The sequence below is a fragment of the Dendrobates tinctorius genome, unplaced genomic scaffold (assembly GCF_039654945.1).
Source record: "Dendrobates tinctorius isolate UK_male_01 unplaced genomic scaffold, ASM3965494v1 ptg000012l, whole genome shotgun sequence".
In the NCBI taxonomy this organism is placed as follows: domain Eukaryota; kingdom Metazoa; phylum Chordata; class Amphibia; order Anura; family Dendrobatidae; genus Dendrobates; species Dendrobates tinctorius.
The window spans coordinates 7,132,267-7,159,105 of NW_027361680.1; the positions used below are offsets into that span (position 1 = coordinate 7,132,267).

At 42.7% G+C, this 26,839-nt stretch overlaps 1 protein-coding gene across 5 annotated transcripts in view; it reads left to right on the top strand.

Annotated features, from left to right (window-relative positions):
• HSD17B7 (hydroxysteroid 17-beta dehydrogenase 7) overlaps positions 1 to 26,839 on the top strand; it is a 114,540-nt gene that overhangs the window by 24,630 nt on the left and 63,071 nt on the right. For 3 of the 5 annotated variants that reach the window (XR_012226427.1, XM_073557969.1, XM_073557970.1), the window contains exons 4-5: positions 7,692 to 7,806; positions 21,161 to 21,355. Coding sequence is in view for 3 of the 5 variants with exons in the window: in XM_073557969.1 (XP_073414070.1) it covers positions 7,692 to 7,806; positions 21,161 to 21,355 (310 nt within the window). In the remaining 2 variants the exon portion in view is untranslated. Of the gene's footprint in view, positions 1 to 7,691; positions 7,807 to 11,557; positions 11,800 to 21,160; positions 21,356 to 26,839 lie in introns of those variants that run through there. The other 2 variants (XR_012226428.1, XM_073557971.1) reach the window with 2 other exon arrangements.

A 26,839-nucleotide genomic window follows, 5' to 3' on the forward strand; every position in this document is an offset into this window, starting at 1 on the left:
GTCCTGAGTACGCTGATACCTGATATGTGGGGGGGGAACCACTGCTTTGGCGCATGGCAGAGCTTGGAAGGGAAGGAGCGCCTTTTGACTTTTTCAACGCAGAATTGTCTGGAATTGAGATCAGGTGCCATGTCGCGTTTGGAGAGCTCCTGATGTGCCCAAACAGTGGAAACCCCCAATTCTAACTCCAATCCTAACCCCAACACACCCCTAACCCTAATGGGAAAATGTAAATAAATACATTTTTTTTAATATTATTTTTCCCTAACTAAGGGGGTGATAACGGGGGGTTTGATTTACTATTTATGGCCGGTTTTTATGTTTGGCAGCTGTCGCACGCTAAAAGACGCTTTTTATTGTAAAAATAGTTTTTGTATCTCCACATTTTGAGAGCTATAATTTTCCATATTTTGACCCACCGAGTCATGTGAGGTTTTATTTTTTGTGGGACGAGTTGACATTTATATTGGTACCATTTTCGGGCACGTGACATTTATTGATCGCTTTTTATTCCCATTTTTTTGACGCAGATTGAACAAAAACCAGCATTTCATGAATTTCTTTTGGGGGGGTGCATTTACACCGTTCCGCGTCTGGTAAGATTGATAAAGCAGTCTTATTCTTCAGGTCGGTACGATTACAGCGATACTTCATTTATATATTTTTTTTTATGTTTTGGCACTTTTATACAATAAAAACAATTTTATATAAAAATAATTATTTTTGCATCGCTTTGTTCTGTGAGCTATAACTTTTTTTTATTTTTTCGCTGATGACGCTGTATGGCGGCTCGTTTTTTGCGGGACAAGATGACGTTTTCAATGGTGCCATGTTTATATTTGTCTTTTTGATGGCATGTTATTTCACTTTTTGATCGTCAATATGATGAGAAAGCACTTTTTTTTACCTTTGAAGGGGTTCACTAAAGGAGTTAACCTGTGGCACAGTTTTATAGGGTGGGTCATCACGGACGCGACGATACTACATATGTGTACTTTTATTGTGTTTTGTTTTTTTTAAAAAAAAGAATTTATTAGGAGATGTATATAAAAACTCACTACCACTTGAAAGACTAACTATGGAGTGCTGCCTTTATTTGGAATGAAAATATTTAATATATATGTGTGTGTGTGTGTAAAAAAAAAAAAAAATGGGAACAGCACAAAATACCTTAGAGCAGTGCACGCTTCTCCAGACACCTCAATGTCCTTACGTAATAGCAAAAAAAAATGAAAAAGCAGCCCCAAAACAGTAGTGGTGTGAACTGTTTAATAGCCTAGTGGCGTGGCGACGTTTCGGATATGGCAATTATATTTACATTTTATGTAGGAATTTTTAAAAATATTTTTACACTTTTTTTTTTTTCACTGAATTACTTTGTCCCAGTCTGGGACATCACTGTATAGTGTCAGATCGCTGATCTGACACTTTGCAGTGCACTGTGTCAAGTCAGTGATCTGACAGGCACTGCAGAAGGCTTTCTCAGCAGGCACAGAAAAAGCCGCCTCCCTGCAGGACTCTGAAGGTCCCCGCGGCCATATTGGATCCGGGGGCCTGCAGGAAGGGGGCCCTCGGAACAACTCGAGTACATCGCGTTGTTCCGAGGGGCTCAGGGAAGCACGCAGGGGTGCCAGGGGTTAATGTGCCGGGGGTAGGTCCATTACTGCTCCTTGCACATAGTGCTGGGTGTCAGCTGTGATAATCAGCTGACACCCGGCCACGATCAGCTGCGCTCCCCCTGTGAGCGCAGCTGATCGTGATGACGTACTATCCCGTCCATGGTCATAAGGGTCCAGGTCACATGGACGGGATAGTATGTCAGATATCAGAAAGGGGTTAAAGGGAATCTTTCACCACATTTGACTTTTCTAAACCTTTAATATGGGTGTACTGGTTACAGAATGCTGAAAAGTGATCCCTGTATGTCTCTTATCAGATGTGTTGTTGAGAAATCATCTTTTATCACTTTATATAAATGACGTCTTCCAGGCCCTGGGGATGACGCTGCCTGGAAGATAACTCTACCTCCAGAGATTATTTTACGTGAAGGGGAGTTACCAGTGTGAGACAAGTTACTGGCACAGAACAGGAGAAATGAACTTCTTACAAACACATTTTTACTTCTGTCTGAGCTTTGCTGTTTTTGAACAAATATTGCAACCCTGTCTGCCTTTGAGCTGAAGGCTGAGAGGAACTTGTAGATGTGTGAGGTATAATCACACACAGCTCTGCAGTGAGAGCAGAGGGTGGCCATCACACAACTCTCCACTAGAGATTATTATAAATGAAGGGAAGTCATGAAAAATAAGTGGAGTTACCCTTGTGATGTGTAAGGGTATGTGCCCACGATGAGGATTTGCTACTTTATTGACACTGCGTACTTATGCAGCACCAAAACCGCAGCGTCCAGATGTTACAGCATTGTGGATGGGATTTCCAGAAATCCCATGTCCACTATGTGTCCACAGACACCTGCGGATCACTGACATGCGGCCCGTCTTTCAGGATTGCAGTATGTCACTTTCTCTTGTGGAGATGCTAGTCTCTGTAACAGAAATTTCCACAATTGAATGTACTGAATGCGGTAAATCCGCATTGTTCAGTGAACAGATTCGGATTTATGAAGAGGAGGAAAACTGCACACCATCCCATGTATACATATATTTTATACATGGGATGGTGTGCCGTTTTCCTCCTCTTCATGCTCCTGCTGTGCCCACTAGCTCTACGAGCACCCACCTGTGTAGGATTGGACTCGGCCCCAGAGTGATTTCATTGTGGATACAACGAAAGCCCGCAGACCTCTTTTCCTACATTCGGATTTACCTGCGTTCAATAGAACGCAGCGTTTTGTATGCAGCAAAAAAGCACTGCATCCAAAACGCTGCTACTTCCGTATTGTGGGCACCATGAGGCTATCGGTGTTACCAGTGTGATGTGTAATGGCCGCTCTCCTGATCTCACTGCAGAGCTGTGTGTGGTTATACCTCACACATCTGCAGGTTCCTCTCAGCTTCCAGCTCACAGGCAGACAGGGTTGTAATGTTATTACAATACAGCAGAGCTGAGAGCGGAAGAAAGATGTGTTTGTAAGAAGACAAATTTCTATATTTCTATGTTAGTTCCTTTTCTCATACTGGTAACCCTCCCTTCATGTATAATAATCTCTGGGACAGTTGTCTTCCAGGCAGTGTCCTCCCCACAGCCTGGGAGATGTCACTTATGTAAAGTGATAAGAGGATTTATCAACAACAAAAGATCTGATAAGAGACACGGGGATCACTTTTTAGCTTTCTAGAATCTGCATGCTCAAATTAATAGTTTAGATAGGTCAAATATGGTGACAGATTCTCTTTAACTCTCCCCTTCACTATGATTGCGTCACAGCGCACATGGAACAATGACATGGAACACATGGAACAATTTGCTGCATATTTAAATGTGCTTGCTAAAGCTTTGGTATAATTCATTTGTTGCACTGTATGTAATACTTACTGCTTTAGATCTGTGACTGGGGCCTTTCTAGATCTTATCTTAGGTGGAAGGTGTTATAGCATTTTGCCACATCTTGGTCTAGTGCCTTTGATCATCTAACCATCCCCTGGTGTGCTGGCCCCAGCTGCCAAATTATACCCAACCATCTCCCACAATCCCTCTCTCCTGACCCTGTAGTGTGGCCTATATATGTAGTAGTTGCTAAGGGGAAGCACGCAGTGTGGGGTACAGCACGCAAGCATCCCATAAGCAAAGCATCACAGAAGATAAGCATCCAGCAAAACGGCAGTTATACATGGCAGTTAGTCAGGGCAGGAGTCAGGTAACCCACACCTTGCCTTCCCCTTTAACCATGTGCTTTATTTTTATCCTCCTGTGTTCCCTTGCCATCCACATTCATCACCCTATCCCACCTCCATCACGACTCATACACATCAGCCCCTCTATACTTCCCTCTCCCATGTACAGCTCCCACACACTCCTCACCTTCCTGAGAAACCTCAGCCCATCTTGCCCAAACACATCGCAGAAAAAAACTACTTACAGTTCCAACAACTATTGGCTCTTTATCTTCCTTCTCCTACTGATTTCAGGGGACATCTCCCCCAACCCTGGTCCACCATCCCCCAACCTCGACCCCTACCCTACCTCATATCGAAACCACAATAATCTGATTAACATTACTTGCACTCCCTCATCTCAATCTTTTAATTGTGCCCTCTGGAATCCACGGTCTGCTTGTAACAAGCTTCCTTTCCTACACAACTACTTTCTGAACAACTCTCTTAATCTGTTGGCCCTCACTGAAACCTGGATTCAGGATTCTGACACTGTCTCTCCTGCTGCCATTTCCTACGGTGGCTTACAATTCTCTCACTCCCCGAGACCCACAAACAGACCTGGTGGTGGAGTTGGCATACTCCTGTCCCCACAATGCACTTTCCAGGTCATCCCCCCCAGTCCCATCACTCTTATTCCCTTCTTTTGAGGTCCACACCATCAGGCTCTTCCGTCCCCTCTCCCTCAGGGTAGCGGTCATATACCGGCCCCCAGGCTCACCCACCCTCTTCCTTGACCACTTTTCAGCCTGGCTGCCACACTTCATGTCCTCAGAACTACCAACCCTCATCCTGGGAGACTTCAACATCCCCATTAACAGCCCTAATTCCACATCTGCATCCCAGCTTCTATCACTAACCACCTCTCTAGGCCTCTCACAGCTTTCAACCTCTGAGACACATAAGGACGGTAACACCCTTGATCTGGTCTTCTGCCGGCTCTGTTCAATCTCCCACCTAAACAACTCACCGCTTCCACTCTCTGACCACAACATTCTCTCCTTCACGCTCACAAATCCTCGCCCACCCCAGCTCATTCCTACCTACCACACAGTCAGAAATCTACAAGCTATTAACCCTCAGACACTTTCAGATTCCCTACACTCATCTCTGTCCCCAATCTCCTCTCTTTCCTGTCCTAATCTGGCTGTTCATCACTACAATGACACTCTTAGAAGCACCCTTGACCAAGTAGATCCCCTCACCCTCAGAACCTCCAAACACAGAGTAAAAGAGCCCTGGCTCACATCGCAAACTCAACTTCTCCAGCGATGCTCCAGGAGTGCTGAACGCCTATGGAGAAAAACCCGCACACCAGAAGACTTCATCCACTTCAAATTTATGTTAAGAACCTATAACGCTGCCCTTCACCTTGCCAAACAGACCTACGTCACCACCCTGATCTCACTAGCCAACAACCCCAAGAAACTTTTTGACACTTTTCACTCCCTCCTCAGGCCAAAAGCACAAGCCCCTATCACAGACATTTGTGCTGATGACCTGGCCTCCCACTTTACAGAAAAAATAGATAATATCCGTCAAGAAATCTGCTCCCAACCACCAAGTGCTGTGACTCCCATCCCTTCCTACATCTCCCCTGGCTCACTCTCCACATTTGATCCCATAACAGAAGAAGAAGTCTCCAGACTCCTCTCTTCTTCTTGTCCGACTACATGCACTACCGACCCCATTCCCTCACATCTCCTCCAGTCTCTCTCTCCAGTCGTCACAACCCACCTAACTACAATCTTTAATCTCTCCCTCTCCTCGGGCATTTTCCCATCCTCCTTCAAACACGCCATCGTTACTCCACTACTAAAGAAACCTGCTCTCGACCCATCCTGCACAAACAACTACAGATCAGTCTCCAATCTCCCCTTCATCTCTAAACTTTTGGAACGCCTAGTTTACTCCCGCCTTACCCGTTACCTCTCCATTCACTCCCTTCTAGACCCTTCACAGTCCGGCTTCCGCCCCCTACATTCGACTGAAACTGCAGTCATCAAAGTGACCAATGACCTTCTGACAGCAAAACGTAACGGTGACCACTCTCTGCTCATTCTTCTTGACCTATCTGCAGCTTTCGATACTGTTGACCACCATCTCCTACTCTCTAGGCTCCAGTCACTAGGCATTAAGGACACTGCACTCTCCTGGTTCTCTTCCTATCTCTCTGACCGCTCCTTCAGTGTTTTGTTCTCTGGCTCCACGTCATCTCCTCTTCCTCTTGCTGTCAGGGTACCTCAGGGCTCAGTCCTTGGCCCCCTTCTTTTCTCTCTCTACACGGCCCCAATTGGACAGACCATCAGCAGATTTGGCTTTCAGTACCATCTTTATGCTGATGACACACAACTATACACGTCTTCCCCCGACCTTACCCCCGCTGTACTACAGAACGCCAGTGACTGTCTGTCTGCAGTCTCCAATATCATGTCCGCTCTCTATCTGAAACTCAACCTCTCCAAAACTGAACTTCTTCTGCTCCCGCCGTCTACTAACCTCCCTAAATCTGACATTTCCTTCTCCGTGGGTGGTACCACAATAACACCCCGGCAGCAGGTGCGCTGTCTGGGTGTTATGTTTGACACCAAGCTCTCCTTTACATCCCATATACAATCCCTTGCCCGCTCTTGCCGCTTACACCTAAAGAACATCTCTAGAATCCGCCCTTTTCTCACTATGGAAACAACAAAAACCCTCACTGTTGCATTGATCCACTCTCGCCTGGATTACTGCAACGCTCTATTAATTGGCCTCCCCGTCACTCGACTATCCCCTCTCCAGTCCATACTCAATGCAGCAGCCAGGATCGTCCATCTGGGTAATCGGTACTCGGACGCGTCCGCTCTTCGCCAGTCCTTACATTGGCTGCCCATTCATTATAGGATCCAATTCAAAGTACTTGTTCTCACCCACAAAGCTCTCCACAGTGCGGCACCCCCTTACATCTCTTCTCTCATTTCTGTCTATCGGCCTAGCCAATCGCTGCGCTCTGCAAACGACTTTCGACTAACCTCTGCACTAATCCGTACCTCCCACTCCCGACTCCAAGACTTCTCCCGTGCTGCTCCTATCCTCTGGAATGCTCTACCCCAAGAAATCAGGACTATCCACAATTTGCATAGTTTTAGGCGCTCCCTCAAAACACACCTGTTCAGAGCGGCCTATCACATTCACTAATCAAAGTCATTCTCTGTGTAAGTGTGCGTGCGTAGCCCATTCACTATCTCCATCCATCCTTCACTCCTGCAAGATGGCTGGACCTTCATTGTAAATACACCATTGTAAATACACACCTGTACTCTGTATCTCCCTCACCTCATTGTAGATTGTACGCTCTCACGAGCAGGGTCGTCTTATTGCGTCTTATTTTGCTTTAATTATTGTATTGTTAGCGTTGTTACTTATGACTTGTGTTTTGAAACTGTTAAACTGTAAAGCGCTGCGGAATATGTTGGCGCTATATAAATAAAGATTATTATTATTATTAATGACCTGCCACCCATTGTCAGGATTAATAATGACTCCTTGCACCCACAGTGATCAGAATTGTATGATGTCATTCCATAAGTATGGTATACATGTCTAGAAAAATACTCTAGTGAAGAAGAAAGCCGAGCATTAGGAATGCCTACTTATCATGTTGTTGACTCTTACCATTTGCATAATATTTGGAGCTGATGATGGATTATATTTGGCTGTAATGGATTTGTCTGCATCTTGTGCGTTGACATTTGGTCTGGTTGACACCGCGTTTAAGTGTGGACACAATTACACCTCTAAACATTTTCATGAAATTTGAGATCTTTTTCCCCGGATGCAGCTGCTTCTGTGAGCTTGTCTTTTGTTTCAATACAGGAAAGCCATCAGCATGTTTGCAACAGGAGAAGGACTGCTGACGCAGGAGGATCATGTTACTGAAGATGGCTTGCAAGAAGTTTTCGAGACCAATGTGTTTGGACATTTTATACTGGTAACATTTTGTATATCTGGTGTTATCACTTTTGGGACATAGCTAGTTTTAAAAAGTAAATACTGATAATTTTCACTAAAAATCGCTTGTATGATGATATTAGTGATTTTTATGGCGATCCTTATGTTAAAGAGAAGTGTAGAAATTGCACACATTGAAGGTCTGATCTGTCTGACCAAAACTAGGAAATCTAATGTATCTAATTTGCACAAATTTAGTTTTTTTTCTGTGAAACCTCCTTTACTTAGAATTTTCCTTGTCAAATCTATTGCTTTCAATATTCTTGGTATAAGCCTTTCAATTAGGGCAATATTCAAATAAATTACAGTGTAGTTTAATCCTCCATTCAAAGTCACAGGATTCTGATGCTTATCACAATTGTGAATTCTATGTAGGCAGGGCTAATGTCAGCTGGGGCCAAAAGGCGCCTATAATGCTAGTCGAACAGAGTACTAGATTAGACTCTAGTGTAGGGGTGCACAACATTTTTTTGGTCCAAGGGCCATATTGAACCAATCCAAGGACCGCAGAAATGTAAAGGGGTAATTACATGAATATATCACCAGAACAGCCTTTAGAACATTAATGCATCCCCACAACCAAGTTTTGAGAATTTGAGAAAGATTTTGATAGTCTATGCTAAAAAAAAAATCAAACAAATTTTTTCTTCCTCATAATGCAGCAACCACAGTACTGATGAGATGCAGGCTGTATCACATATTTACATCCAGGGGTACCTTATAGGTGATGTGTTTTGATTGAAGTAGTTCTCCATTTTGTCCAGACCCCATAATGAGATTTCATGCCCAAAGCTCATCTCCACAGATTTCCCTCTTCTTTCTTAACCAGCGCTTTCAGACATGGTGCCCTTAAAAATTAAACTTTTATTATCCTGCCCCATAAATATAAATATCTCCTATGCTGGTCACCTGAATATATGCCCCTCATTGTGCTTCCTTCCCAAAATATCCCCCCATACTGCCCCTCTATAATATCCCCACCTATACTGCCCCTCTTCATAATATCCACCCTCCCAGCACCTCTCCGTAATATACCCCACACACTGTCCCTCTCCGTAATATACCCCACACTGTTGTGAGTTCATTCGCACCAGTTGTGAGTTCCCCTTCTGGACTCCCTCTGGTGGTGACGGGAGGTGGTGCGGCTGGTTTGATCGGTGGAGATCTGCCACCTGAGAATGAGAATGATGATTGGATCTCAGGATTCTCAGATTGGATTTAAGGCAGCCGACGCCCTATTCAGTTGCTGGTGATTCCTTCTGGCTTGTCAGCTCTGTTCCAGTCATCTAAAGCTAAGTTTTTCTGCTAATGTTCACACTTGATTTTGTTGTTCTATTCAGTTATTTGTGTGGTCTGCCAGCCCCGGCTGGGGGCTGAGATGAATTTCCACTCTTATTTATCAGTATTTTGCCAATTGGCTTTTTGTCCCTTACTAGTTCGGTCTCTTTTTGCTCTGTCTCAGAATATTCCAGAGTGCTGATATAGTGGGAGAAGTCTAGTGACTTCAGGGTTAATTTTGCTATCAGAAGTGTTGGACATTATTTTTGTAGGGTTTTTTGCAGGTTGCAGACAGTGACTTGCCTTTCCTTTCCTGTCTAGTTAGTTTGGGCCCCATCATTTGCTCAGCCTATTTTCCTGCCTGTGTTTGTGCCTTCATCTTGTTTCACCGTCAATACATGTGTGGGGGCTGTCTATTCCTTTGGGGTCTGCTCTGGGGCAGTTAGTTTTCCCTTTTCTTGCTTTAGGCTTATGTAGTCCTCCGGCCGTGACGAGGCGTCTAGGAACATCGTAGGCACGCTCCACGGCTACTGCTAGTTGTGTGGTAAGATCAGGGATCTGCAATCTGCATAGTTACCAACCTCTCTGGTTTTCTGTGGCTTAGCTTGTTTTGTTTTTTTTCTCCTCGGTGACCCACTTATAACACCACACACTGTCCCTCTCCGTAATATACCCCACACACTGTCCCTCTCTGTGATATACCCCACACACTGTCCCTCTCCATAACATCCCCAAAACTGCCTCCTCATCCAAAATAAAAGCACATTTCTTCAGCTCCTCCAAGGAGTGCTTACCAGTCCAACATCTCCTCAGCCTGCGCGGTGCCGGCAGCATTGTGATGACATCATGAGCATGTTGATCTCATCACGCTGCTGGATGTCGGCACCGGGACCGATGTGTACTCCTCTGCTCCAGTCCTGGGCCCACAGTGCTTAAATGTATGTGTCTGAAAGACGTGAATACCTTTTGAATACATGGAGAAGGGAGCTGCATCTCTTGGACACGCCGCAGGCCGCACAACATCACTTCGCAGGTTGTATCAGGCTGAGTTCAGCTGGGAAAATGACTTCTTCTCCACAGTGCACAGGTCTGTGCTAATCCCTGTGGCCTTATAATGTACACTGGACTTTTGTGTACAGGTGAACTTTAGCCAAGCACACATGGAGCATGGTGAAATAATGTAGTTAGCACCAGGAAAAGTTGATTCTAATCTTTATTCCTTCAAACTAAAAGCCCAGCAAAAATGTTACAAGCAACCTTTGTTGGTGTCCAATAGATCTTTTCACCCTGCATAGACTCCTGTAACTATGAGTGGGAGGGACGAGCTGCCTACCTGTAATATGGAGCAGAAAGGGGTTCCAGAGCTTTTACAACAAAGTTTTCAGGTCCCAGATACTAAAAATACTTCCCCAAACACAATATACTGTAATAATTTCAGACAAGTGTGTGGACTGTCCGGAGCAGTGTTTGCAGTGTTGTGCTGGGGAGATATGAAACATGAAGGCTAATGGCTTAAGTGATTTAAAACCCACAAGTTTTCCTACAGGATATTAAGTGTTGTGAGGGGTTAAAGGACTGGGTTTTTATCCTAAGTCATATTACAAGACTCGTTAAAGGGTTGATTGTGACTTGAAGGATCGCTACTACCAACAGGTGGCGCTATAGAGTTCAAGTCCTCTTCCTCTCTGAAGAGGCAATTTGCATATGGGTTTTTGTGGACAACCATAGAGCAGGTGGGAGGTTGTCCATCTTATCTCCTCCCGAGGGTGTGGTGTGGGGCTTAAATAGTCGGCCTTCAGAGGCAGTTAATGTCTGTAGAGGCTTACTCCAGGGAAGCGTGCATGTTTGTGCTAAAACCTGAACTGTGTGTTTTGCTAACCCTGAGAGGGCTGATCTCTGCAACTACAAGGACTGTGCTTTGTGCTACCATTTTGTTTTGTTTTCCTGGTTTGCCCAGAGGGCCGTATTTATTTTTACTTCACCTTGGTACATACATACATACAGGTACTTCTCACAAAACTTAGAATATCATGAAAAATTATTTCAGTTCAATATAAAATGTGAAACTCATATATTATATAGTCATTACAAACAGTGATCTATTTCAAGTGTTTATTTCTGTTTATGTTGGTGATTATGGCTTACAGCCATGAAAACCCAAAAGTCATTGTCTCAGTAAATTAGAATAATTAACAAAAAACACCTGCAAAGGCTTCTTAAAGGGAGTCTGTCACCCCATTTTCGGCCTATAAGATGCGGACACAGCCATCAGGGGCTTATCTACAGCATTCTGTATATGACTTGATATAATGAGTTTCACTTTTTGTATTGAAAAACTTAAATTAACTTTTTGATATTCTAATTTTGTGAGAAGCACCTGTACGCACGTACATACATACTAGATTTTAGTAAAGCACAAAAGGGTAACCATGTTTTGAACTTTTCACTTTCAGGCTTCAATCCTCTTGGATATCTCATACTTGAATTTGACTTGCAGCTATTTAGCATATGATTAGTTATGCAGATTTCTGTGACACAGTTAATAATCATAAAAAGCTCCAGAAGGAAAAGGGGAGGAGTCTGCACCTGAAACTGTAACAGGACTGATGTGCGATACAGCAGAATTGGCTTATAGCTGCCATTGCAAATGAAGGACTAAGCAATTAGATCAGAATGGTGGACCAAATAACCTGATGTGAGTAAATGATTGCGTTACCAGATAAGTGTGACCTGAGCTGAGAGATTTGATTCGAGTGAGCCGAACCAGGGCTCAGAGACGCGACTAGGCCGCAGAGAGGCATGTTCGTGTGGGCCTTTATTTCCAGTGTAGACGTTTGGGCCAGAGTAACTCTTCCAGTTCAGGACATAAAGTCTAATACCGGTGATTTCCATTAGGGCCTGTGTGACATTTTGAGCCACCTAGAGAAAGGACGACTGTGATGGGCCCAGTAGTGAGAGTGATGCCCCCTATTAGACTGAGGTTTTGGAACTAGGCATTAGCGATAAACGGTCCTCTAACTGCAAGATATAGAGGTGTGTGTGTGTGTATATGTATATATGCATGTAAGGCAACAGGCCAGCTCACGCTCCACCTGCTGTGGCAGGTCCGGGAGTCTGTGATCAGCTCTGCTGCGAGCGATGAATTAAATGCAGGAAAGAACATGATCCCGCTCCTGATACATTGTAGATAAAGTCGAAGATTTAGGGTACCGTTACACATAGTGATGCACCAGCGATCCCGACAACGATATGGGGTCGGGGGTCGCTACTTACCTGTCAGACACGGCGATCCTGACGTCCTCCCGCCAGCGTCCACACGTCGCTTGTTGTCACAGCAGGAAGCTGACGACAAGAAATGGTCCAGGACCTTCTCGCGCGACCAGTGATAACCAGCGGGGGAGCCGGTAGGAGGTAAGTATCACATGTAGCGATATCGCTAGCAATATCACTGCTACGTCACAAAATTGGTGACTTTACAGTGATATTGCTAGCGATATCGCAGTGTGTAACGGGGGCTTTATTCTTGTTCATTTAAAAGAAAATATCCCCAAAAAATTGGCCAAAAAACATTTGGAAAAGGGGAGAAACATGGGAGGAAAAAAACATATATTGGTAAATGTTTTTTTTTCCTCTCATGTTTCCCCCCTTTTCCAAATGTTTTTTGGCCAATGGTTTTTGGATATTTTCTTTTAAACGAGCAAGAATAAATCTTCTATTTTATCTACAACGTTTTGGGAACTGGATCATTTTCTTTCCTGCATATGTATACAGTTGTGCTGAATAGTTTACATACCCCAGCAGAATTTTTGCTTTCTTAGCCTTTTTTCAGAGAATATGACTAATAACACCAAAACTTTTTCTCCATTCATGGTTAATGGTTGGGTGAAGCCATTTGTTGTCAAACTACTGTGTTTTCTCTGTTTAAATCATAATGACAACCCAAATCATCCAAATGACCGCAATCAAAGTTTACATACCCTGGTGATTTTGGCCTGATAACCTGCACAGAAGTTGACTCAAATGGTTTGAATGGATACTAAAGGTAACATCCTCACCTGTGACAAATGTCAGGGAAAATTGTTTGGGATGCAAAGAAAAACCAACAAATAACATCAGCTGAAATACTGAAAACCAGCGGTGTGGCTGTTTAAAGATGCACAATTAGGAGGCACTTGAAGAAAAATGGGCTGCATGGTCGTGTCACCAGAAGAAAGCCATTACTGCGCAAATGCCACAAAGTATCTTGCCTACAATACGCAAAACAGCAACAGAGACCAGGCTCAAAACTTCTGGAACAAGGTAATTTGGAGTGATGAGACCAAAATTTTTTGGCCACAAACATAAATGTTACATTTGGAGAGATGTCAGCAAGGCCTATGATGAAAGTAACACCATTCCCACTGTAAAGCATGGGGGTGTATCGCTGATGTTTTGGGTATGTGTGAGCTGTACAGGCACAGGAAACTTGGTCAAAGTTGAAGGAAAGATGAATGCAGCACGTTATCAGCAAATACTAGAGGAAAATTTGTAATCATCAGCCCGGAAGCTGCACATGTGACGTTCTTGGACGTTCCAACATGACAACGATCCAAAACACAAGGCCAAGTCGACCTGTCATTGGCTACAGCAGAACAAAGTGAAGGTTCTGGAATGGCCATCTCAGTCTCCTGACCTCAATATCATTGAGCCACTCTGGGGAGATTTCAAGCGTGCATTTCATGCTAGACAGCCCAGGAATTGGAGGCTTTTTGACAAGAAGAGTAAGCAGTTTTACCATCTGAGAAAATAAAGAACCTCGTCCATAATTACCACAAAAGACTTCAGCTGTTGATTGATGTTAGAGGGGCAATATACAGTATTAAGAAAGGAGGTATGTGAACTTTTGATGCAGGGTCGTTTGGCTTTCTTCTGGCGAATCGACCATGCAGCCCATTTTTCTTCAAGTGCCCCCTTATTGTGCATCTTGAAACAGCCACACCTTTAGTTTTCGTAGATTCCGGTATTTCAGCTGATTGTTATTTGTGGGTTTTTCTTTCCCAAACAATTTTCCAGGCATTTGTCACAGGTGAGGATGTTACCTTTAGTAGCCATTCAAACCCATTTGTGTCAACTTCTGTGCGTGTTATCAGCCCTTAATCACTCGGGTATGTAAACTTTTGATCAGGGTCATTAGGATGCTTTGGGTTATCATTATGATTTAAAAAGAGAAAACACAATAGTTTGATAATAGATGGCTTCACCCAACCACTAACCATGAGTGGAGAAAACGTTTTGGTGTTATCATTCATATTCTCTGAAAAGAGGCCAAGAAAGCAAAAACTCTGTCGGGGTATGTAAACTTTTGATCACAACTGTATATGCGTGTATTTAGATATCCTGTTTAGTACATATTTATTACATGTATAGATATTCGGGTTAGCGAAATAACTAGTTGTTTAAGTACCACTGTGTCCTCGTCGGCACATGACCACCTAGCCTGTTTATATACGGAGCTAGCCAGCTGCACCTAATCAAAGTCTGTAGAGCTAGGATTTAACCCTAGTCTACCTGTTTTTTTTTATGCAAACATATCTCTTGTGTACACGCTGAAACACAGTCCTGTTATGCACACTTCATGCTTTTGCCTCTTTGCTGTAAACCTGTTACAACTAGAGAAGCGAACCCCTTTGATGTTAGAGTCCGTCCGGCATGTTTGGCCGAACAGTTAAAGAAAAGTTTGATTCGGGAACCAGAGCAGTTCTGTCATATGCATGACAGCGCGGCAAACATTGCCTCTGATGGGCGGTAAGATCATTACCGCCGGTCAGAGAGTCGCAGCTCCCATGCTGTGAAATGACAGTGTGCGCCCGCAGGTGTGACCAGAGGTTAAAAGTTTTCCTCCGGTCACAGATGTCGGCTGATGGAACTACTAGTCCCATCAGCCTATGTCTGCTCCAGCTAATAACAGCGAGAGCATGCGCGGCTGATAGGAGTATTCGTCAGCGTGCGCTATAAATAAATAAAAAAAAGTGTTGTGGGTTCCCCCGTATTTTTGATAACCAGTCAGGCAAAACTAACAGCTGGGGACTGCAACCCTCAGCTGTCAACTTTAGCATGGCTGGTTATCAAGAATAGAGGGATCCTCACTCAGGTTTTTAAAATCATTTAAAAACCCAGTGTTGAGTCCCCCCACCCCCATTTTTGACAACCAGGTAAGCTAATCCAGACAGCTAGGGGCTGGTATTCTCAAGCTGGTAAGGGTCTATGGATATTGGTCTACCAGCCTAAAAATTGCTTCTGCCCCAGAAAAGGCGCATATATTAGATGCAGATGACAGCATGAGAAACGCCCGATGTTCGGGTTGCCGAACCCGAACAGTAGCACGGACTTCGTGACCAAACAGGAGGCATTTAGTACAGACCCTAAACGATACTGTTGGGGTTCGCCCATCTCTAGTTACAACCAAAAACAGCTCTGCTGTCTCTATACATTGCAAACACAGCTCTGCTATGTGCAAATGACAAAATTCCCATTTCCTACCTACCTGTTGTTGGCCACAGATGTGTGAATGAATGTAATGTGTGCATAGCAAAGCTGGGCGCATAATGTCTACAGAGCAGGGCTTTGTCAACATTCAATATATACCCTGCAAAGATATACATAGTTGCATAGGTTGAATAAAGACATAGGTCCATCAAGTTCAACCTTCCTCCACCAATTGTTCATTTTGTCATTAATTTAACTATAACCCACAATGTTGTATATCAAGGAAATCATCCGGCCCATTTTTAAAAGCTGTTATAGTGTCTACCATTACTACCTCTTGTGGTCGGCATTCCACAGTCTGACTGCTCTAACTGTAAAGAACCCTCTCCTATTTAGCTGCTGGAATCGCCTTTCTTCCATCTGTAATGAGTGCCACCTGGTCCTTAGTATGGTCTTTGGAAGGAATAAGTCATGTGCCAGTGTTTTGTACTGGCCACACATATTTATACATGTAAATGAGATCCCCTCTGAGGCGTCTTTTTTTTTTTTTCTTTTTTTTTTTCTAAGCTAAACAAACCCAACTTTTCCAACCTCTCCTCATATGAGAGGCCTTCCATCCCTTGTAATCATCTAGTTGCCCGTATTTGAACTGATTCTAACTTCTGAATATCCTTTTTAAAATTTGGAGCCCAAAACTGTATCCCGTATTCTAGATGTGGCCTCACCAGTGATTTAATAATACGTTGGGATAGTGGCATTTTATCTTTTTTTTTTATACATCCTAAAATCTTGTTTGTTTTTGCAGCTGCTGCTTGACATTGAGTACTGCTGTTCAGCTTACTTGTAACCAGAATAAGCAACTCCTTCTCCTGTTCTGTAGTCCCGAGTATACTCCCATTTAATGTATACACACCAATAGGATTACTCCATCCTAGGTGCATTAGTCTACATTTTTCTACATTAATCCTCATTTGCTAAGTGTTTGCCCATTCAGTCATCTTATTCAGATCATTTTTACATTATTGTAATGTCAAGGTCAGATTTGGTAGTATTTTTAGTTTTGTAGTTTGGTGTCGTCAGCAAAGACTGATACTTTTACTATTTGAGATGGGCGAACCCAAACAGTAAAGCTCGGTGTCCTTAGCGAACACCTACTGTTCGGGCACGGACTTCACCAGGAAGTCTGTGTTACTGTTCGAGTTCAGCCTCCCGAAAACCAGGTGTTTGTCACGCTGTCTTGTGCATGGCAGCACAGCAAACACCGCTTCGGATCGGTGGGGAAATCATCCCCGCCAGTCAGAGAGCCACGGTTCCCAAGCTGTCAAAAGACAGCGGGAGCACTCCGCTTTGATCGGAGGTATAAAGTTTTACCTCTGGTCACTGGTCAGCTGATGGGACTACTGCTCCCATCATCCGACACCTGCAGCCGCTAATAACAGTGAGAGCAGGAGCGGTGGATGGGAGCATTCATCTGCCACTCCTGTCTGTGGGATAAACCGTTTTCAATCTGGACGGTACCAAGATGAGACCGTGCAGGCTGAGAACCACTGGTAACTGCGCTGCTGCGAGTGCAGCATCTGTGACTGGTGGTGACGTCATCGAGGTTAAGTCCGGTCACTGAGGCTCAGTTCCCCAGCTGGCTGAACTGCAGTGACCTCCGTGAGATCCCCACTAGCATCATGAGAGTTTTTCTCAATGTGCTAGTGGGGATCACACCGACATCACCGCAGTTCAGCCCAGCTGGGAACGCAAGCCTCAGTGACGTCACCGCTAGTCACTGACGCTGCGCTCGCAGCAGCTCATTCACCAGTGGTTCTCAGCCTGGACGGTCGCATCTTGGCACCGTCCAGATTGAAAACTATTTCTCCCCCAGACGTGGATTACGGCATGGGACAGAACGACGGACAGGTATAGTATATTGTTGTTTTATTATTTTAGTTTTAATACAAAAGATCGAGGGCTTCGGTGGAATTAGGCGAGGTCGTAAGTATGATTTAATTGAGATTATTAAAGGAGTCAGTGTCATTCTATCAATTAAAGGACTTTTTTTCTGGGTGACTGTTCTCTTACAATGTGACTATGGGGTTAGTATTGGGGGTGTCTTATTGATTGATGCCTCTCCATTACTAACCTCGGAGCTGGATGTCACCTGACAATACAAAGGTGACATCAACCCCACAACTATCACTCCACTTGCCACCGCTACAGGGCAAGTGGGAAGGGCTGGGCAAAGCGCCAGAATTGGCACATCTAATAGATGTGCCTTTTCTGCGCAGCTGTGGGCTGCTATTTGTAGGCGGGGGGGCAATATCCATGGCCCCTTAGGAGCCTGAGAATACCAGTGCCCAGCTGTTTGCTTTAGCAAGGCTGGTTGTCAAAATGGGGGGGACCCCATGCTGTTTTCTTTGCCCGTTAAATCTCCCGTTTTTACTATTCCGGTACCTGAACCCAAACTTTTTGTAAGTGTTCAGCTGAACCCGCGGAACCCGAACATACAGGTGTCCGCCCATCTCTATTTACTATCAACCCCATCCATAAGGTCATTAATAAAACGGTTAAAAAGAATCGGTCCAAGCACAGATCCCTGTGGTCCCCACTGCTGACTATATCCCATTTAAAGAACGTATCATTTATGACAACTGTTTGTTTCTGGTAAGGATTTAGCCAAATCCTTACCCATTTGCATATACAGTAGTTTCCCCTAGTCCTTGCCTTCTGTAGCTTCAGTATAAGTCTGTTATGTGGAACTGTATCAAATGCCTTTGCAAAGTCCAGTTAAATCACATCAGCCGCATTACCAAAATCCAGATTTGCACTTACCTCCTCATAGAAACCCAACATGTTGGTTAGACATGACTTATTCTTCATGAATCCATGCTGGTTGTCAGTTATTATAATATTCTCTGCAATATATTTCTGCAGGTCATCTCTTATAATGCCCTCAAAAACTGCACACTACTGATGTTAGGCTTACCGGATGGTAGTTCTTGCCTTTCCTTCTTGCCTTCTTGCCTTTCTTGTGTATCGGTACCATGTGAGCCATCCTCCAAGCCTGTGGCACCACCCCTATTACAAGAGAGTCTAAGAATATGAGATACAGTGGTCTGTCAATTACTGAGCTCAATTCCCTCAGTATCCGTTGATGAAAGCCATATGGGCCGGGGGATTTGTCAATGTTTAAATTGCTCAGACATAAATGCACTTCTTTCTTGTTGTGTTAAACTAGTTATATCAGGTTGTGAATTTTGATTTTTGCCTTGTTGAATGATCCCTGTAACAGTCTGTTCATTAGTGAACACGGATGAAAAGTGCCTGTTTAATATCTCAGCCTTTTCTTGGACCTCTATAATTATTTTGTTATGGTCATCTTTTAAGGGGCTGATGCCATCTATTTTTTTTTCTTTTTGGCATTGATGTATTTATAAATTACTTTGTGATTTATTTTAATGTTGTTGGCGACTTGTTTTTCTGTAGATAACTTTGCTAGCTTGATTTCTTTTTTGCATTTCTTATTTAGATATTTATATTCCTGAAATGCTATTTCTGTATTCTCGGCTTTCAAGATTTTGAATGCCCTATATATGATTTCTTGTGATAATAACATCACACAGCTTTGTTTGCCGTGTGTACATAGTGGAGCTACATGTTTGTAATATATATGTACATCAGAGGGTTCCTGGTAATGAGACTATAGCAGAGCTAAACGTGACCTACTGCTCCACTCAGTCTATGGGACTATCTAACATAACCGCGTCCAGCAAGTAAGATCTGTTGTCTATTAAGGAACTGCTATTTCTGGACCAAAATTAGCTCTATTTTCACTCAAATATTGTCTCATTTTACTTATTGCTGCCCATGTTATCTCTGTAGCAATGGATTCTTGCCTGTGGCTAGACTAACTATCATTGTCTCATTGAAAGGAATGGGGTAACGTCACATTACCTTGAATCATTCTTAAAAATATGTTGCTGGCAAGCACGAACCTGCCTACAAGTCTTCTTAAAGACTGAAGAGGCTGTAGTCCTTAAAGGGAATCTGTCACCCCATTTTTCCCCTATGAGATGCGGCCACCGCCATCAGGGGCTTATCAACTACATTCTGTAATGCTGTAGATAAGCCCCCGTTGTAACCTGAAAGATAAGAAAAACGAGTTATATTATACTCACCCAGGCGTCCGGTCCGATGGGTGTCACAGTCCGGGTCTTCCCATCTTCTAGCGATAACATCCTCTTCCTTGCTGCCTGTTGCGGCTCCTGCGTAGGCGTAATTTTCTGCCCTGTTGATGGCAGAGCAGAGTATTGCAGTTTGCCGGGAAAGGTCAGAGAGGTCCGGCGCCTACACCCTGCAGTACTTTACTATGCCCTCAACAAGGCAGAGAATTAGGCCTGGGCAGAAGCCGCGACAGAAGCAAGGAGGAGGAAGTCATCGCTAGAAGATGGGAGGCACCGGACCCCCGGGTGAGTATAATATAACTCGTTTTTCTTATCTTTCAGGTTACGTCGGAGGCTTATCTACAGCATTACAGAATGCTGTAGATAAGCCCCTGTTGGAGGTGGCCGCATCTCATAGGGGAAAAATGAGGTGATAAATTCCCTTAAGAGTCCTGCAGACATTCAAAATGCTGATTTACAGGGCTACTGAGAGTTGGATCCCTACCAATCTAATATTGATGGCCTCTCCTGTGGATATGATATGTAATAACATGGGTAAGCCTGTTTAATTGTGTGACCAGTCCCACAAACAAAATATTATCTTCAGTTTCTGAAAGTCAAATTCTCTAATTAAATGCCTGCCCACCCAGAGCCTGAATTCTTCAGCTATGTAGATCTCAACGATTCCAAGAACATTGGGCCCAGAGACACTTGTGTGACTAGAGTGACGGTGAGGAAGTTCGACTACTCCTATAGACTGTGAATTGCTTGCGGTGTATCACAGTGTGAATTGCACATGTTCATGATCACTCTGTTCACATGCTTTGGCACCCTAGTTAAGTAACACTTTATCCTTCCAGCAATATGTAGGTAAAAGACAGCAAGAAATGTGTATATCCTCTGATCCTGCAGGTCAGGTTTCTTCCTACAGTGTCCATACTGTACATTTGTCATTCCTTGGCTCCTGTTACCGACAAAATACAAAAGTATAAATAGGGCTTCTCCAGAGTTAGAGAAATATGGCTTTCATCCAGAAGCTGCTATGACAGTTCTGTCCCATTAAAGTAAATGGGACAGGGCTACAATACCCCACCCAAGCTGTGCCACATACAAGTGTGCGTGGCATGATTTGAGAAGAATGGAGCCTTATTTTCCTAATCTCGTACAAGATCTTTTACTGTTAGACAGAAATTGGATTATGAGAAGAAGTTGAAAACTGACTGATCTCCCATGTGATGTACACAGTTATGATTGATACATTTCTCAAAGTTATGGCAATAAAAACAAAATTTGAACAAGTGAACGGAAGTCGTGAAATTCTGTGTTTTTTTTTTTTTTATTTTATTTTATATTTGGTGTTTTAATTGTTTTCTAAAGAGAAAATTATATATATCCTTGGACACATTATATGAATTACCATAATTTTTTTTTATGTTACAGATTAAAGAGCTAGAACCACTTTTGTGTCACACAGATAATCCTTCCCAACTTATCTGGACATCATCCAGCAATGCCAGAAAATCTGTGTTCAGTCTCTCGGACTATCAACATCGACAAGGACAAGAATCTTACAGCTCCTCCAAATATGCCACCGACTTACTTAGTGTTGCTTTAAACAGAAATTACAATAAAAAAGTAAGTTCAGGTTGTTCACACATTATAAGGCTATGATTTCCAGTAATGATCCGTTAGAACAAATCCAGCAGCAATCTGTTGGCAAAAAAGTTCTGCACACACCACTTTAGTCCATTTTCCAAAAACTGATTTCAGCTGGATCTGTGTGTGTGTGTTTTTTATGTAACATTGAAGTCTGAGGACAGTGATCTGTTGAAGTGAACCTGTCAGCAGGATTGTGCACCGTAACCTACACACAGTGTCAGGTTAGCGCTGTTATGCTGATTAAAATGATACCTTGGTTGATGAATCCGTCTTGTGGTTGTTTCTTTAGTTTCAGTTTTGAGTTAATGATATGCTCCTGCTCCGGAGCGGCCTGTGGGGGGTCTTCATGTGGTGCTCTGATTAGGTAGTCATCAGTATGGCTTCTGACAGGTCACTGATCACTCACTGACCTGCCCCCTAATTTACACACTGAAAAAAAATCACATTCAGCAGGCAAGTGCCAGTACTGCAGCATGATCGCATGTATATTATGCATTAAATTATTTTATTTGCTAATAGAATTTTTTTTTTCTGAATAAATTTATCTCTCAAAATGGCACCTGCCGTGCCTGCACAGTAGCATCTATTGGCGATTCGCTAGATGCTATTGCGCAAGTGCCGCCGACGCCATCTTGGTGGAGACAAATTCTTTTTCTTCTAGCAAAATGGTGCCGAAGGCGCCTGCGCAGTAGCATCTATCAGATCGCCAATAGATACTACTGCGCAGGTGCCATTTTGAGACATAATTTTAAAAAAAAAAAATTTTCAGAATAAATGTATATCACTAAATAAACTAATTTAATGCATATTATAGATGCGATCAGGCTGCAGCGCAGGCACTGGTGTCTGCTTGCTGAATGTAATTTTTTTTTTTTTTCTTTTTAAATGCGTATTATATACAGTACGTAAACTAGGGGCCAGGTCCGTGAGGGATCAGGGACCTATCAGAAGCCATACACAGGAATACCTAATCAGAGCAAAACATGAAGACCCCCCCCCCCCCCACACACACACACACAGGTCAGCCCCGAAGTGCAAGAGTCTCATTAACTGAAAGCTACAAATACAGATTAAACAACAACCACAAGACTGATTTCATCAACCAAGGTATCATTTTAATCAGTATAACGGCGCCAACATGACACTGCGTGTAGGTTACTGTGCACAATCCTGCTGACAGGTTCCTTTTTAAATTAGCCATTTGTTGCCTTTCATATTTAACGGATCCAACAAGCAAAAAACGGATCTGTTAGCTATGTGTTTTTTGATCATTAATAATTAACAGATCCTTTGTCTATAGATTTTGATCCTAAAAAATGCATCCAGCTGAGATAAATTTTTGAAATACAGACTAAAAAGTTGTCTAACTTTTTTGCCAACTGATTGTTGATGGATCCATTCTAACAGATCATTACTGGACATGTGAGCACAGTCTAAGTTGTTTTCCTTTCCTGAATATATTTGGATATATTGTTGGAGGATTTGCTGCTTAAACATATATATTTACATACATAGTGCTTAAGTTTCCTTGTGTTAAAAACTCAGGAACTGGGTAATCAAAACTGTGAAGTGATCTGTTCATTCTGTCCATGCAGCAGAATCTGAAATCGCCAGTTCCGATCAGGGGCAGATTTCTGCTAAGTTTTACTCTTTCCCCAGCACCAGTGAGACTGATGTCGTGCAGCCACATAAGGCCACCATCAGTCACTGGCGTGGGAGCCTGTATAATCATTTTTATGTGTTGTGCCTAATGGTAAAGCAGACCTGTCCACAAAAGATATTGCCCTTACCTAGAGCAGCATGTTCAGATTTAACCACCTCACGACTCATTTTCTGTTTTTGCATTTTTGTTTTTCCTCCTTTTTCCCAGAGCCATAACTCTCTCTTATTTTTCTCTCCATATAGACATATGAGAGCTTGTTTTTTGCAGGATGAGTTGTGCTATTGAGTAACTCCATTTATTTTACCACATAGTGTACTGGAAAACGGGAAAAAATTCCAAGTGGGGTGAAATTGTGTGAAAAATTCCCTTTTGACATTGTTTTTTGGGATTTGTGTTTATGATGTGGTAAAACTGACCTCGTAATAGGAGTCTCCTATTACGCCGATTTTCAAACATGTCCAGCTCTTTTTTTTTTTTTTTTTTTTTTATTATTTTAGTTGTGGAAAAAAAATCAGAAGTTTGCAAAAATCACTTTTTTGGGTTGTGTCGCCATTTTCTGAGACTCGTAACAATTCATTTTCACTAGATAGAGCTGTGTGATGACTTATTTTTTTGCAGAGTGACACAATGTTTTCATTGATACCATTTTGGGATAGATGTGACATTTTGATGGCTGGTTACAACATTTTTCATGAAATTTCAGTGACCAAAGAAACTTTGTTTTGACTTTTTTTTCTTACATTTTTTTTCCGTTTAAAGATGCTTACCAATCAGGTTACTTATTTTCTCAACACAATGACACCATATGTGTATTTTTTATTTATTTTTTTAATATCATCATTTTCAATGGGGGAAAGTGGGGGTGATTTGAACTTGTTTTTTTTTTTTTCATATTTTTAAAACATTTTTTTACTTTTCACTATTCTTAATAGGGGACTGTAAGCTGCGATCATCTGATTGCTTGTGCCATATACAGCGATGTCAGAGCAGCGCTCTATATAGCAGAAATCATGATCTCCTTTTGAAGCTCAAACACAAGTAGAGTTTCAAAGGAGCTCTGTAATGGTAAGCATGGATGTCTTCAACAGACCCCCTGCGATCATGTCACAGTCACGCCGATGGGCCCATGGAATAACCCGCACAGTGCTGCTATCAAACAGGTTAACAAGCTCCTCTCCTCCCGCAATTGTCACCTACTCTAGCGTTTAATTTGGACAAATGCTATCCGATTTTTTTTTTTTTTTTTTTTTTTCTCTGATAGCAAACTTGTTATTCAACCAAGCAGTGCAGACTGACTATTTTTTTCACAAACAGAATTTGTCTGTGAAAAAAAATTCCAGCATGCTATGATTTCACTCTGTATTCGGCTGAGTGTAAGAAAAAAATCGGTTGCCATATGGACCATCAGTATACAGACTACCAGTATATGGACCATCAGTATAGAGACTAACAGTATATGGACAATCGGTATACAGATTAACAGCATATGGACCATCAGTATACAGACTACCAGTATATGGACCATCAGTATAGAGACTAACAGTATATGGACAATTGGTATACAGACTAACAGCATATGGACCATCAGTATACAGACTACCAGTATATGGACCATCAGTATACAGACTACCAGTATATGGACCATCGGTATAGAGACTAACAGTATATGGACAATCGGTATACAGACTAACAGCATATGGACCATCAGTATACAGACAGCATATGGACCATCAGTATACAGACAGCATATGGACCATCAGTATACAGACAGCATATGGACCATCAGTATACAGACAGCATATGGACCATCAGTATACAGACTACCAGTATATGGACCATCAGTATACAGACTACCAGTATATGGACCTTCAGTATACAGACAGCATATGGACCATCAGTATACAGACTACCAGTATATGGACCTTCAGTATACAGACAGCATATGGACCATCAGTATACAGACTACCAGTATATGGACCATCAGTATACAGACTACCAGTATGTGGACCTTCAGTATAGAGACTACCAGCATATGGACCTTCAGTATAGAGACTACCAGTATATGGACCTTGAGTATAGAGACTACCAGTATATGGACCTTGAGTATAGAGACTACCAGTATATGGACCATCAGTATACAGACTACCAGTATATGGACCATCAGTATAGAGACTACCAGTATATGGACCTTCAGTATAGAGACTACCAGTATATGGACCTTCAGTATAGAGACTACCAGTATATGGACCTTCAGTATAGAGACTACCAGTATATGGACCTTCAGTATAGAGACTACCAGTATATGGACCTTCAGTATAGAGACTACCAGTATATGGACCTTCAGTATAGAGACTACCAGTATATGGACCTTCAGTATACAGACTACCAGTATATGGACCATCAGTATAGAGACTACCAGTATATGGACCATCAGTATAGAGACTACCAGTATATGGACCATCAGTATAGAGACTACCAGTATATGGACCTTCAGTATAGAGACTACCAGTATATGGACCTTCAGTATAGAGACTACCAGTATATGGACCTTCAGTATACAGACTACCAGTATATGGACCTTCAGTATACAGACTACCAGTATATGGACCATCAGTATAGAGACTACCAGTATATGGACCTTCAGTATAGAGACTACCAGTATATGGACCTTCAGTATATGGACCTTCAGTATAGAGACTACCAGTATATGGACCTTCAGTATAGAGACTACCAGTATATGGACCTTCAGTATAGAGACTACCAGTATATGGACCTTCAGTATAGAGACTACCAGTATATGGACCTTCAGTATAGAGACTACCAGTATATGGACCTTCAGTATAGAGACTACCAGTATATGGACCTTCAGTATAGAGACTACCAGTATATGGACCTTCAGTATAGAGACTACCAGTATATGGACCTTCAGTATAGAGACTACCAGTATATGGACCTTCAGTATAGAGACTACCAGTATATGGACCTTCAGTATAGAGACTACCAGTATATGGACCTTCAGTATAGAGACTACCAGTATATGGACCTTCAGTATAGAGACTACCAGTATATGGACCTTCAGTATACAGACTACCAGTATATGGACCATCAGTATACAGACTACCAGTATATGGACCATCAGTATACAGACTACCAGTATATGGACAATCGGTATAGCATCTAATTTTTACAGATTCATCTTGTAGAATTGCAATGTGAAACTGATTCTGTAATGAGAATGTGACAGACACATTTTTTTTTTTCTTAATATGCTCATGGGACCCCCAGCCTTAGTCAAGTCCTGGCTGCAACACACAGCCGTCATCTGCCAGGTATGGGGCGGACTTGCCCCCGTGAGCCCACTCCATACATCCGCTTCCGACTTGCGCCACACATGTACGGATGTCGTAAAGGGGTTATAATTATGAGAGCTCCTTGGTGTTTAATACACTCCAGTTTATAAAGGGTTATATTTATAAGACCACAGGCCTCGTCAGTTGGAGACTATTTTTGTGAAATTGAACTTAGGGAGAATTGCTCCTCAGAAATAGTCTCTGGTTATGGAACGGCTTTCTACAGATGGACATACACTAAGGCTATGTGCACACGCTGCGGTTTTTGCTGCGGATCCGCTGCGGTTTTGGCCGCTGTGGAGCTGCAGCAGTTCCGCAGACAGTGTACAGTAGCATGTAAGTCTATGGGATTTACAATCCGCAGTGCACATGCTGCGTTTTTTTCACTGCGTAAAAGCTGCGGTTTTGAATCCGCAGAAAGAATTGACATGTCAATTCTTTCTGCGG